The sequence below is a fragment of the Epinephelus moara genome, chromosome 20 (genome assembly GCF_006386435.1).
Source record: "Epinephelus moara isolate mb chromosome 20, YSFRI_EMoa_1.0, whole genome shotgun sequence".
Taxonomy (NCBI): domain Eukaryota; kingdom Metazoa; phylum Chordata; class Actinopteri; order Perciformes; family Serranidae; genus Epinephelus; species Epinephelus moara.
In genome coordinates, this window is record NC_065525.1 from 8,562,955 (window position 1) to 8,577,397 (window position 14,443).

A 14,443-nucleotide genomic window follows, 5' to 3' on the forward strand; every position below is an offset into this window, starting at 1 on the left:
TGCAGAAGCGCTCTGAACTCCTTGTGTTGAAAAATTTTAAACTCAAAGCGGAAAAAATGCCCTACGTCATCTCTTTTTTCGTCATCTTTTTTTCCCATTGTCCAGTCGGATGATTTGAGAGGCGGCGGGTCTTCTGGTGGTACTCTCTGTGATCCACCCTCTTTTTTAGGGTCTCATGAACTCACACTGACTGCTGTTCTCCTGTGCCCAATAAACTATTTGCTGACAGCCTCTCACCCTCAATCAAAGCTAGAGCTAGTACCCTCTGCCTGTCCATTTTAATAACGAGATACTTAATACTGTAAAATAACTAAACTAAATAAGTAAATGGTACATTGATTACATGGGAGGGTTAGAATAAGGAGGTGAGTCCATGGTTGCCTGGCAACAATAAAAAGGTGCAGCAAGCGTTTTGTTTTTACTAGTGGCATTCAATTAAAAAAAAAAAAAAAGGGGCATGGTGTTTTGCATCCTTCAAAACGCTTTCTGTGTGAATGTCAAAAAAAAGTACTAGTACTACTACTATACTAGTATAGTATGTCATAAATATGTGCACTCTTCTTAGTGGCCTTCAACGATTTGCTGGCTCTCTAAAATGGCACTTGGTCATCATAACTTTTAGCACCCCAATCTAAGATTTTCTGTTTCAAAAATGCTCTAGAATGGTCAGTTTATAGCTGTTAAAGTCTATCCTGGGGGGATTTGGTCACAGAAGGTGACCCCAACATAAAATAGGTGATTACGGCCCTGCTGTAGGAAAAAAATAACCCTGATGATGTCATCAACGCTAAGAGATGGTAAGTTGGGGGTGGAGAAATGTGGGCTTTTAGATGGCAGGGTCTAATGAAATGATACATGTGTTGGTTACTGGAAGAATCTTGTCCTTTACCAGGGACTTCTGACTTACTGCTTTAAGTTTGACCATTCTTTAAAAATCTGTCTTTGTGGAAGTGCATTACTAACTTGCTGGCCCTTTAAGCACATTTCTACTTTTAGTGCTACTGCAACTACAGCCATTCTTAGGCCTAATATTTGCTCACTCTGTACTTCAGTTACAGCCATGTATCCCATGCTGTTTTTGAGAGGACTAGTGTGACTGCATCTGTGGTTCAATCCTTATCAAGTAGAAAGGCTAGATTTGTAATTTCTGTATTTTTATTTTATTACAGTCTTCGAAGAAAGACTCAAACTGGAAGTCTCCAACACCACCCGGCGGCAGAACCGCAGAGACAACGTGTTTCCATGCGGTATCCCCGCCTGTTCAAACTCCGGGAAAGTACCCAGTTGTCCCGTTGGTGGCCCAAACCAAAACACTATGGCGGCGTCCAACTGAGTGAGCTGCAGCCTGACGAGCTACAGACACAGCGGACGACACTCCTGTCTTCAGAGGTTAAAAACTACTCTTAAATTAAAGTATGGACGCCGTTGGAGAAGACGAACCGGACCCCATAAAGCTCAAGTCTATCAAGAACAACAAAACATTCACAGTGCCTCAAAATGACAGGGTAAGAGAATTAGCTCCGTGTAGGGGTGAAGCGACGCCAAACTCCGTTCAGGACTTTGATAGTTTAATAATCCCCTGCATGTTAGCAACAATACATAACTCACAGGTTACAAATTAACACTTGTCACAATACTAGATGGCCCAGTCTAAAATTCGGCATATATCTGATACAGGCAATATTAATTATAATGGGAACATTTCACTATGTGGATGTCTTAAACTCAATATAAACTAACGTTAACGTTAATCATAATCCACATAACGCTACAAAACTGTAGCACTAATGCTGAAAGCAAGCAAAACATTATGCACCACTTCCTGTACAAGTTGAAAATTCATCGATACGATTGAGTTTAAAAGGTATCAGCTCTAAGGAAATCTTTTATTAAGCAACGTGGTCGCCGGTGTTGAGAAAAGCAAGGTGGTTATTAAAACTGTAGAATTGTAAATGGTGTTTGGCGTCTCTCCATCAAAGGGAATACGACGGTTGTTTTAGTTATGAACTAACCTTACCTGAGCCCATGAGTGCAGTGCACACTGTGGTAAAGTAATTAGTTAGCCAGGCGCCTTTATGAGTAACTGAACTTTAAGGGTGAAATTAAGGTCTGTGTACACTTCACTACTTCAGTCATTGTCTCCAGCAGCACCAATCTCATTACTGGCTTCCATCAACACGTAAGCCTGCACGTTAAAGCACCCAAATCTCTGCGTCATGGTGTGATTCCCTGGTGAATCTCCAGGGTGCCTTTTTTAGGACTAAGTAAACTACAGTGGAATCGCAATTACAACCTTTTGACACTAGCTGTCCCAGATTGGTTATCTAATGAGCATTGGCCCTAAGTTATTTTTCCATTTAGGTAATGGTAAATTCCTCTCAGATCCAACTCTTCTTAGAGGCTCAAGGCACCTGTTTACTTTGATAATCACCAGTAAAACCTTTATTGATGTCTTGTTGTTCAGCATTGCATTTCAGCTTCACAATATGTTCATTTAAGTAGTTCTGAATACATAAAACATGTTACATGGAGCCATACAGAGAAATAGTGAAACTGTCAGTGTCTGTTCATTTATTCTTTACGTGTATCCTGTCCATAATGTTGCATTGAAAATCAACTCTCTCTGTCTGAGACAAGCATGATGATGAAGTTCACCCAAGTGTAGATAGCCTCTTTACCATTTCTTTGTCTCTTGACTTCTTTTCAGTTTGGGAGCTGCAGAAGTGTCAGAGAGTTTGAGAAACTCAACCGCATAGGAGAAGGAACATACGGCATTGTGTGTAAGTCATTAATATTGGAGACTGTGGATTTGTTTGACTAGGAAATTTAAAAATAGCAGGTCATTTAAACTGCTCAGTCAATAAACTGTTTTCTGTTCTTAATATAGACCGAGCGCGAGACACAAAGTCAGATGAAATTGTAGCATTGAAGAAAGTCCGGATGGACAAAGAGAAAGATGGTAAGATCTCTTCTTTAATGCTGATTCATGTGTATGAGTATTTTGAATCCAGTAGTTTTGTATGGACAAATTCTCCACTGTTTGGCATTTCGCCTTGCTATGTTTGTGTTTTTTTCGGCACTGTGTTTCTTGGATGCTTTTTGCTTACGATCAGGCACCAGGTTGCCACCTTTTTATGAAGCACCAACCTCACCTGAGCACTATGTGGATACACACTCATAAATGTCCTGAACACATAGATAAGAGGAAAATACAGACACATGGCAGGCTATTTGCAGATAGATACCCTGACATATACTTCTGTTGGGTTATAAGTGATGACAGAAAGGGATTACTTCTATACATTTTTTAGGAAAATCCTGCATAGTATACCTTTAACACTTTGTTATGTCTTGTATACATGTGGAAATTTTGGCTTGATGGTGATGCGTAAAGGAGTTGAGTAGTTATTGAGAGATATCTCTCTTGATCTTGAACACATTGTTGGACATACCAACATACCAGCTAACCAATATTGTCATCCTTCAGTCCCACCCTGGGCTCTCCAAAGTTTATGTTACAGTCAAGGTCAATGTGACCTCACATTTGTCTTGTTTGCAGGAACACAATATCCCAGCAATGCTTCAAGGAAATTTCTTAAAATTTGGCACAAATGTCCAGTTGGGCTCGATGATGAACTGATTAGATTTTGCTGGTCAAAGGTCAAGGTTACCATGACCTCACAAAAGACATTTTTGGCCATGATTATGGCTAATTATGACAAAATTTACTAAAAACGTCCAATAAGATAAAATGATGAAGTGATGGCATTATATATCCAATAAGGTCAAAGGTCAACTTGTGACATCATGATGTTCTGCAAAAGCACTTCTGGCCATTACTCAACATCATAACTCAGGAACAGAGGGGGAGACATTTGTCATATACTGAATTTGTGACAGTAATCTTGCGTGTCCACCTTGAAACCCTGCTTGCTGTACAGATCTTCTGAGCTGCCGAGGAGAAAATGTGTGTAGCTACATCTATATTTGAAACATTATCTACTTTTATGGCTACATGTGAGTTTGGACAGACATGAATGTAACCTGTAATGTGACTGTCTAGCAGAGGCATTCAGTCGTGAGGTGGAAATTCTAGTTCTTGTTAAAATGGCCAGTAAAAGTTCTTGAACCTGCTGCTCTTTCTCAGGGATCCCCATCAGTAGCCTCAGAGAGATCACTCTGCTGCTGAGGCTGAGACATCCCAACATAGTGGAACTGAAAGAAGTGGTTGTTGGCAGCCAGCTAGAGAGGTAGTACACACACACACACACACACACACACACACACACACATATTAGGGGATTCACAAGCAATAAAAGAGAATATTCTACAGCGACAGTTAAAATTGCACATGTCTCTGTGTGCAGTGTAACTGTTCATAATCTGTCATGTTAGCCCAGCTGGTTTTGTAACCGTAGTCACCATAACCTGTTTTACTTTTGTATGTTAACTTAGCACTTAATCATCTTATATTGTGTAATTCTGTGTGTGTCTTGTTCAGCCTGTTTCTGGTGATGAGTTACTGTGAACAGGATCTGGCCAGTCTGCTGGAAAACATGCAGACACCGTTTTCTGAGGCTCAGGTAGGACACTGATTTGTTCTTGGGTTGAATGTTTAGCAAAATTTGGTGGACTTCATTTGTCTTCAAATGAATAAAATGTGTTGAAAGCTTTTTTATGAGGGTCCGTTGTAATCCCCTTAAGGCCCCCTGATTGTAAACATCCTTTTGACAGTACTTAATTAGTTTGGTTTGCATGACTCTTTGATTGCTGGGTCAGGTTGTGTTGTCTGCATCATAACATTTTCTGCTGTCCTCTTTCAGGTAAAGTGTATTGTCCTTCAGCTGCTCAGAGGCTTGGAGTATCTCCACCACAACTTCATTATACACAGGTCAGTCTCAGACATTTATTGGAAACCAAACACTTAAATCTGCAGTTTTCTCTGTACTCAGTATACTCAGGAAAAACAAGTTTTAAAAAGCTGTGACAACCACTTTCTATTTACCTTTTACTTATAGAGTTCCATACCAGTATCTGAAGTAAGAACAGGGGCCTTGCAGTAACATAACACATCTAAATGAATTTGTGTAAAAAATAGCATTCTAAATCCCCTCAGATTTCATCCTAATATAGTTCAGATTTAATGAAAATGTACTGTCAGCAATGTTTAATCAGTTTATCTGTGGCCCCACAGATAAAATACGTAAAGTACTGATGGCATATTTCAGGTGGGGATCAGTAATCAAAGAGCTGCTGTTTTCAATGACATCCACTTAATGCCTTAACACAGGCAGCAATACAGCACGAGTGCAGCCACAATAACTTCACCCTTTTTCTTGCCTCAAAAACTTGAAGACGGCGCTTCCTGTTGTGGCCTCTTCTCTGGTGGCTATTGGAAGTTGTTCAGGGAAAGGCAGTAAATTTGTTATTGATGTAGAAAGCAAACAAAGTCACATACTTTATTACGTTATGACCCAACATAAGGAAACTGGCCGGCCATATCTCTAGAGTTGTTTATCTTGTTTATGTTCCACATGCTTTTGTCTGTTCAGTCCTCTTTTTCTTATTCTGCTTTGCGTCATTAAGCCAGGCAGTTGGATTAGTTAAGTTACGTCAAGCTACGGTCACACTTAATGCTAAGATGCAAAGGTAATCAATGGAGCTAAGGAGAGGTTTGTTGAGTTCAGAAAGAGATGTATAGAGATATATGAAGGTCTGATACTCTGGAAAAAGGCTAATGGAAATTGAACAGCAGGTTAGCAGTTGATGGTGCAGGAATCTGTGAGTTTAGTTAAGGAAAGCTGATCTCTGTTTCCTTTTGCAATTAGAAAAAATGTACTTAAGATTATAAACGAAGGTATGCCTCAATTGTAGAATATTTGCAAATAAGAAAAAAGAGTGAAAATCCAATTAAGAAAATCTCCAGCATCTGTGTGTTCATGTTACTTAAGGCAACATTCAATCGTTAACAGATTAAATTCAGTCACATTTTACTGCTAAGACCTTCAGTAGGAGAGTTTCCTAGAAACAGCAGCCGTGTTTTACCACAGCTAGACAGCGCGAGAGTGCTTTAAATGTCAGGGCAATGATGTGAAGCCGATTACAAACGCTCCTCCGTCCAACTTGACCGAGTTCTAACAAATGTGCCAAGACGAAAGACTGTTACTGACAGCTGTAACTGAAAAGGTTCAAAGCAATTTTATATTTGCCTCTACAAACACATGACATGTGGAGGGGGTTGAAAGTATCACATCGTCTCGGAGCAGCCTCATTATCCTCTTGAATCTTGTTATCAGGGACCTGAAGGTGTCTAATCTGCTGATGACAGACAAAGGCTGCGTTAAGATTGGTGAGTCATCACTATTATTATAACCCCCTCTATAGCTCTCACTATAATCATATTACTCCTGTACTGACATACATACCAAAGTCTGCCAGCACTGACCTTTGACCTCTCTCCCCCTCTGACAACAACTGCCTCAGATGTGTTATGCTCTTCTAATTTGATATGGTTTACTTATATCTGCTTTTCTTCTGTATGTAAAATAGGTTTATTTTTTATGCAAATTCAAGTTTATTATTTTATTTTCCTAAACTTACAACAGCATACATCACCCGCTCTCTCAAACCTGTGTTTCTGATATGGAAAAATAAAAACAAAACCTTTAATTAAAAATAAATAAATAAATAACTACAACCAACAATACCAATCAGTCAGCTGAACAAAGTCCAGCTGCTGATCAAGAGAAGACCAGGAAATGTGGTTGAAGTGGAGCTTAGTTTAAAATTGTTCTGTTGACCCACTATGTATAAGTTCAAAAATGAACACTGACACTTTTTGATTAGTTGATTGATAGAAAATGAATCTAAAGCAATTATCATAATTGTCATATATTAAGCAAAACATGCCAAATATTCTGTGCTTCCAGCATTTTTAAAATGTTGGATTTTTTTTTTCTCTTTGTCAGTGTAAATTTCTTATCTTTGATTGTGAGTCAGAACAAGCTATTTTAATATGTCACCTTGGCTCTTCGGAAATTTTTATCGTAATTTTTAATCAAATTAATTATTCATTTATTGAATTACCAGCAGATTACTTGATAATGAAAATAAAAGTTAGTTGTAACCTAACGACATGTATATAAATTAATAGTAGTGGTTGTATTTTTTATGGATCTCCTTTTTTTTGTTTCTGCTCTATGCAGCTGATTTCGGGCTGGCCAGAATGTACGGCATCCCACAGCAGCCCATGACGCCTCGAGTGGTCACACTGTGGTGAGTGTCTGCTGGGCCTCTTAGTCATGTTTACCGTGATTACTGCTTTAGCCTTATTCTAATAATGTGTGGATGGGTGTGGCATGCACTGCAGATAACCCTTGTGTTGCTTACGTTGCACTTGTGCAGCCTTAGTGGAAACTCCTACTTTTAATCTCTCTCAGCAATCCTTTATTAGCTCTGTTACCTCAGTTTGGCCTGCTCTCTGTCACGATATGCGTTCCCTCCCCCTCCTTCATCTGTTTGCAGGTACAGAGCTCCAGAGCTCCTCCTAGGGACCAAGACCCAGACTACAGCCCTGGACATGTGGTGAGGCTTCAACCTCTGTGATACAGAAATACACAAACGTCCACTTCATGCTCTTATCACATCTTAGAACATAAGGGCCTCCCACCCAGGGAGGAGAATCTTTATTTAAAGGAGCACTTCACCTCCCAAATGACCATTTGTAAATCAGTTACTCACCCCGTGTTACACTGAATTCTTGAAGAAAACTTTTCCTCACATGCCTCCACGGTGAATGAAGAGTCCAGAAACAGAGAAAAATTCTTATGAATTGAAGTCATTGGGGATCACTTGTAACAAGAGCAAAACTCTATCAAAACATCCATTCACAAACTGTGACACAACTCAGCAGTATAACTGAAGTCTCATTTATCCAGTTGTATGCTCAGTACTTTGCAAACACATGCACTGAAACCTGACAACACTTCACACAAACAGTCTTAAGCACAGACGAGTGGCATGGTTTCTCTATCACAGTCAGAGATATTGCAGACTTTCTCTCGCACCACATTAAGAGCCAATAAAAAAAAAAGAAAGAAAAAGGATTTGTTGATAATCCCGAACTTTCCATGACGTGTTCTTTGCAGGGCTGTTGGCTGCATCCTGGCTGAGCTGCTGGCTCACAAACCTCTGCTGCCAGGAACCTCGGAGATCCAGCAGGTCGACCTGATAGTTCAGCTGCTGGGAACACCCAACGAAAACATTTGGCCGGTGAGACCTCAGCTCTCTATATCTCTTGATCTTAAGCATAAACTAAACTCTATGATGTCCGGTGATGTTAAGGCAATATGCCAAACTGAAGTGTGTGTGTGTGTGTGTGTGTGTGTGTGTGTGTGTGTGTGTGTGTGTGTGTCTCAGGGTTTTTCTCAGCTGCCCCTCATTGGTCAGTACAGTCTGAGGAAGCAGCCGTACAACAACCTGAAGAATAAATTCACCTGGCTGTCTGATGCTGGACACCGACTGCTCAACCTGCTCTTTATGTACAACCCACAGCGCAGGTACAGCCACATACACACCGAAACACACACATACTGCCTCTGTCTTTTTTCTCATTAAAAAACACACATGTACGTGTACGGCTGACAGTCCTTTTTCACAGAAAACATTTAACAAGTCACAGTAATGCCAGCCTTACATCAAATAACACTGTTGCCCTGATATGTCAACAGTATATCTGTCGTAGGTAACAACAGCTAATTTGGGGCACTGTAATCTTTATTCTCAAACATTTTCTGTGTTAAACCGTAATTAATCTTGATCCATGTCTTAAACTATGCTGTGTTGGATCCTTAAAGGATTTAGGCCTGGAAAGTAATTGAAAAGTCCTTGAATTTGATGTTTAAGAAGGTGTGGGAACTTGAGAAAATAATAATTTCAGGAAAACTAAAATAACTTGATAAGAGCGTAACTATTAACACTGACTGTGACAAAAATGCAGTAAAAAGTACAATGTTTTCCTGTGAAAGGAAGTGAAGTGTAAAGTAGCATACAGAGGAAATACTCAAAGTACAAGAGCTTCAAAACTGTACTTAAGATGAGTACTTTGGTAAATATACTTAGTTACTTTCCACCACTGCCCATAATCAATTAAATTATGTTATGTGACACTGATTATAAAAATATTCTTCTGTCTTTAGCAAGTGGGGCCAAGAGGTTAAAGTTTGGTCTTCATATTGAAAAGTTGGCTCTTTACCACCCGCTCAGTAATATGATTTGCTGTTTATAATTCAGGAGAAAACATTTTCACAAAGCCTGCAAATGCCATGATAGCTCTGTGATGAAGTCTGTACCTTGGACTGTCACACCTTGATGCTAGAAATGCTGTTTTTAAAATAAGCATAGTGGATCTGCAGTCCTTTTATTCTTGTAGCCTCGTCCAGTGGTGTTGCCATAGTTACTGCAAGGTTGGGATCAAAATCGTGTCCACCTCATCCCTGTGAATGATAATAGTTTACACTAAGTTACCTACCATATTCTCAGGATGACAGTATTTGATGTGTCCTTTGAAACTTTATACACACAGACACATAAATTCCACAGATTAATTTGCTGTGATTATGTTTTGTATTATCATTTATTAATTATAATAAATCAGGAATGATCAATCAATAATTATTTTGTAGTTTAAGAAAGAGAAGTTCAATTTCTCAGGTTCACTTCGGCTCATCTGCATGCACATGTCTATTATGGTAGAGGTGGTTTTAAGTCCAGTCCAACCCAACTTTATTTGTAAAGCACTTTAAAACAACCACAGAGTACCAAAGTGCTGTACAGAGGAATAAATAAAAGACAAATGTGTTTTGCTAGGTGTTAATGTGTCTGTCTGTGCAGTCACAAAACTTTACAGGTGTGTAGTTGTGATCAAAGTGAATGCTGAATTTAAAGATGGATCTCGTCTAAGCAAGGGGGGCTGAAGTAGGTGGGTGGGAAGTAGGGAAGAGGTCATTGCCCCTCTAGTTTACACCCCTGTCCCATAATGCGTTTTAATTTGTGGTCTCTAGTTTGACTCTGTGTCAGATATCATGTCAACATATGACTTATTTGCTGTACTATTAAGGGCCAGGGGCCTCTTTACAGAAGAATATCGTAACTGCTTGTCTTTTTGTGACTTGAGTTTCAAAGATAAGAAAAATCCTATCTTCCTATTACAGAACCAATTCCCAAACTCATGGCTGCGTCCATCCTTCCATCTCAGACCTCCCATTTTATCTTAACTTAAGAAATCCTAACAATAATAATATATAAAATTCAATTCTTCAATCAACACTCAACCTGTCATGGCTGTATCTATGTTGAGAGGGTAAACAGACTGCCTGCATCATCATAGGCTGCAGTTTGAGTAGCTCTTCAATTATTATATTTTGGTGGGACTGAAAAAAAGAGACAGTGAGACAGACAGGTAGACTTGTACTTTGCTTGGGGATCAATAAGTCATAACCAAAAAAATACCAGTGCACACACTAGCCCTTTTTAAACAGGAATTGTGCAAATTTGCAGGAAAGCCCAATCAGTCTTTTTTCAGCATTGGCAGTATAAAAACAAAATCGGGGAGTGCGGGATTTTGTTTATACAGAATGTGCCTTTTTTGGGGCAATGGGGGACGTGAGCAAGTAACAAAATGTGTAGCTCAGCCTGTGACGTAAACAGTGACGTGGGAGGGAAGCCGCAGCTAGTCAGTCCTTCGGCGATTCTCTCGTAAGTCGGCCTGTTCTTCACCGTCCCCGTCATCTGACGGTTAATGGCCTCTTCGTTTGCGAGGGAAAGGAGGGTGCACAAGTCCTTGTCTCCCCAGTTGCTCATCTTTACAGTGTCTGTCAGGTTTGCGTTTCCCTCTTGCTACTAGCTGCTCGCTAATTCCTGCTATCAACTGTTTATCCACCGCCAGTGGCTCGCACGTGCGGCGTCATCAGCAGCTCCTCCCACAAATCTTCAACAGCCCCTCCCGTGGCGGAAGGCCGCCTCAGTCTTTTTAAACTAAAAGGGTTCCGCCAATATGACTACCGTACGAGGCGGAAAGTTGGGCACCTCAGATCAACTCGCTAATCTGGCTCTGTGTGTCTAAACGCTTGCAGCTTGCCGGCAAAACGGCCCAACATTCGGGGAAATCTGGCAGTGTGAAAGGGGCTATTATCTTTCAGTGTTCCTGGTCATCTTCATTGTCATTGCCATACAGACCTAAACAAAGTGCTTTCATTCATCTCATTTTAGTGAACACGATATCTCAAGAACACCTTGAGGGAATTTCTTCAAATTTAGCGCAAACATCTACTTTGAGTCAAAGATGAATCGATTAGAATTTGGTGTTCAAAGGTCAAGGTCACTGTGACTTTTCATCAGTCTCATTCTCGAGAATGTGATACTCAAGAAGGCCTTGAGGGAATTTTCACAAATTTGGCACAAACATCCACTTGGACTCACGGATGAACTGACTAGAATTTGGAGGTCAAAGGTCAAGGTCACTGTGACCACACAAAAAAAAGTTTTTTTGCCATAAGTTAGAAATTCTTACACTAATTATAACAAAATTTCACACAAATGTATAAGAGGATAAAATGATGAAGTGATGACATTTTATATCCAAATGGTCAAAGGTCAGCTTCACTGTGACATCATAATGTTCTGCATGAACGCTTTTCTATTTTGATGTCATACCTCAGGAATAGAAGGGGAGACATTTGGTCAGATACTGAATTGGTGACACTAATCTTGGGAGTCCATCTTGAAACTGTGCCAATGAAAAAGATTTTCTGTGCTGCCGGGGGGACGATGTGTCTGCCGCATCCATGTTTTTACACACATGGGTGTAAGTTACTGCAACTTGACAGTATTGCAGAGGTATACAACCACAAGGTGGTAATTCTAGTCATAATGCCAGAGATCCTAAATTTCATCCTAAAGTGAGGTAAGATAGGATTTCAGACTTAGGAAGTTTCTGTAACGAGGCCCCAGTGTGTTATTTCCCTGGACTCCATGTCTGTATGATTAAACAGTATTGTTATATTTCATAGGAATTCAAAGCACAAAGACTAAGCTGATTTAAATGCAATGTTATTTTCCACTACTGTTGACCGACAGGCTCGTAACAATCAAGAGCCATCGCTGACTGCTTATTCTCTGTTTTTCCTGATCCAGAGCTACTGCCAAAGATTGTTTGGAGAGCTCCTACTTCAAAGAGAAACCTCTACGTGAGTGAGAAGGTTTTGGATGTGTCTCAGCTGTAACCCCTGCCCTCTGATGGGCTGTAAGTCATTAATCTTGTCTCTCTGCTTCTCTGTGCAGCCTGTGAACCAGAGTTGATGCCAACCTTCCCCCACCATCGCAACAAGCGGGCTGCTCCTGCAGCAGAGAGCCACTCGAAACGGAGCAAAGTGTGATGAAGACTCTAACGATGAGACATTGGACTCAAAGACAAACCTGTGGTGGTGACATTCTTACAAATGTGCACTCAAAGGATGGACGTTGGTGTCTGGCCACGCTAGATCTGCTCGTAAAGACTTACTCTGGAACAAATGCAAAACAGAACAGTCCGTATCAGTTTCAGCACAGCCACAGCAAACAGACTCGGATTAACACATTGCTGGACTGCTTTCACAGAGCTCTGTGTTCGGTATAATGCAGCAGAAGTCGTGAAAATTTCGAAAGGCTGCAAGAGCAAATTTTATGCTGTAGATCTGGTTGTTTGCAGCACTGTTCATGGGCTCAGTAGAAATCTCCTCTGTTAGGTTTCTGAAGTATTTCTTAATATTCACATTGCTGCCAAGGTCTGCGCGCTAAATGAAGCGATAGTAATGAGGACAATGTTGCCTTGACAGATATGCTGAGGTATTTCGTCCTTTGTGTGGAGCATTTGTCACATTTTTAGATGTGCTATTGTAACCGTCTCTGCTGTTCTGATAAAACTATGAAAGGGCACGGCAACAAGGAACTGAACCAACTTGCATAAGCTCAGTCTGCCCACAGAAACACTGGGTCTGTGTGACAGCCTCTCGTAGGGATTTGAGCAGAAGAATCAAAGGAAACAAGAGTTTGTGGCAAAATCATAAAAAGCTCTCAGGTTTGGTCCTCCCAGCATCAGTATAATGTCAATGACCAGCTGTGTGTCCTGTCGAAGTGTCCTTGAGCAGAAATACTGAACTCCTCAATGTACTTGCTTATTGTTATTGTTAAAGGAATAGTTTGACTTTTTGGGAAATATGCTTATTCCTTCTTCCAGAGTTAGATAAGAAGATTGATACCACTCTGAGATGTCTGCAGGCTAAATACGTAGCTAGTTCTTATGTTGAGCTAACAGGCTGCTGGCTGTAGCTTCATATTTACTGCAGAGCCCTAAGATTTGTATCAATCTTCTCAGAGTATTCCTTTAAGAGCCTCAGCTTCAATGCCTAAATGTACTGTAAATAAAGAGTGGCCTCATTAGAAGAAATCACTGAGAAGTGGTGTTGACTCCCAGCTGTCAATAAATAGGTAAAGATGATGGGAGAACTGTCTCAGACAGATATTTACTTAACTGGAATAGATACTGAAAATGTAACTGTGGAGCGGTGATACCCAGCTTACTTTGCCAGGGGGTCCTTAATGCAAGATGACAGGAGGCCAGGGGCCAGTTGCAGCAGCCCTGTACAAGTCAGGTGTATGCATGGGCGTTTCCAGGATCTGAGAAGTTAGCCCAGTTCGCCATTCTGTATAAAAGGAACAGTCACGGAATGCGGGGACAGAGTTGTCTCACCATAAAGTCACCATGGGAGGTAGTAACAGCCTCAAAAAGGGACAGCCAGCAGGATGGGATCATGGGTGGCACGGGTATGATGTTTTGGCAACGTATTATGTGTGCAACCCATTGAAGGACATTTAAAAAGTAGCTGATAGCAGTTAGCAGCGAATTTAAAAAAAAAAGACGAATAGTGGCCAGAAATGTCCAAAAATTGAGAAACAATGTGGTCTGGGAGCCCTCTGAGCAGAGGACAAGATCAGCCAATATTTAACACAGAGAGTAAATGACTGTTATTGCCATTGTTATTGTTTATAAAGTGCTGCTGACGCATATGTGTTACGTTACACTAGAGGCTGGCGCTGTTGTGCTACAAGACACACCTCTTTTGCTTCCATGATGCGGGCGTGCTGTCTAAAATCACACACTGGGGTGACATAATGTTACTGTTGTTTGGTTTTGTGTAAAAATGCAAAGCTGGCATGAAGGAGAGACTTCACAGCGGCCTAATAATGCAAATTCTGTGTGAGAAGGGCAAATGCTACATCTCATGCTGTCACAAGTGCGAGCCTCTCATCCGTTGGTAGATGCAGGCTTCCTCCTCAGTGATACAGATGGTGTGTGCAGATAAGTAGAAAGAAAATACTAGTTTTCACATGAAACTGTTCACAACAA

The 14,443-nt window shown here is 40.6% G+C and overlaps 1 protein-coding gene across 1 annotated transcript; it reads left to right on the forward strand.

The window, feature by feature from the left end:
• The first annotated feature begins 869 nt into the window (after positions 1 to 869).
• On the forward strand, positions 870 to 13,940 carry cdk10 (cyclin-dependent kinase 10). Its single transcript, XM_050073010.1, has 13 exons — positions 870 to 1,505; positions 2,708 to 2,780; positions 2,888 to 2,959; positions 4,148 to 4,250; positions 4,502 to 4,583; positions 4,824 to 4,891; positions 6,297 to 6,349; positions 7,206 to 7,275; positions 7,525 to 7,584; positions 8,148 to 8,271; positions 8,419 to 8,558; positions 12,193 to 12,245; positions 12,340 to 13,940. The coding sequence occupies exons 1-13, from the start codon at positions 1,416 to 1,418 to the stop codon at positions 12,432 to 12,434; spliced, it is 1,083 nt and encodes a 360-aa protein (XP_049928967.1). The 5' UTR covers positions 870 to 1,415; the 3' UTR covers positions 12,435 to 13,940.
• Positions 13,941 to 14,443: the final 503 nt, after the last annotated feature.

What these genes read in the sequence shown, in the direction of transcription:
- cdk10 (XM_050073010.1), top strand. Translation starts at nt 1,416, where the DNA reads ATGGACGCCGTTGGAGAAGACGAACCGGACCCCATAAAGCTCAAGTCT. An exon ending in ACTACAGCCCTGGACATGTG is followed by an intron (nt 7,585 to 8,147) that starts GTGAGGCTTCAA and finishes TGTTCTTTGCAG; the next exon opens with GGCTGTTGGCTGCATCCTGG. An exon ending in ATGTACAACCCACAGCGCAG is followed by an intron (nt 8,559 to 12,192) that starts GTACAGCCACAT and finishes TTCCTGATCCAG; the next exon opens with AGCTACTGCCAAAGATTGTT.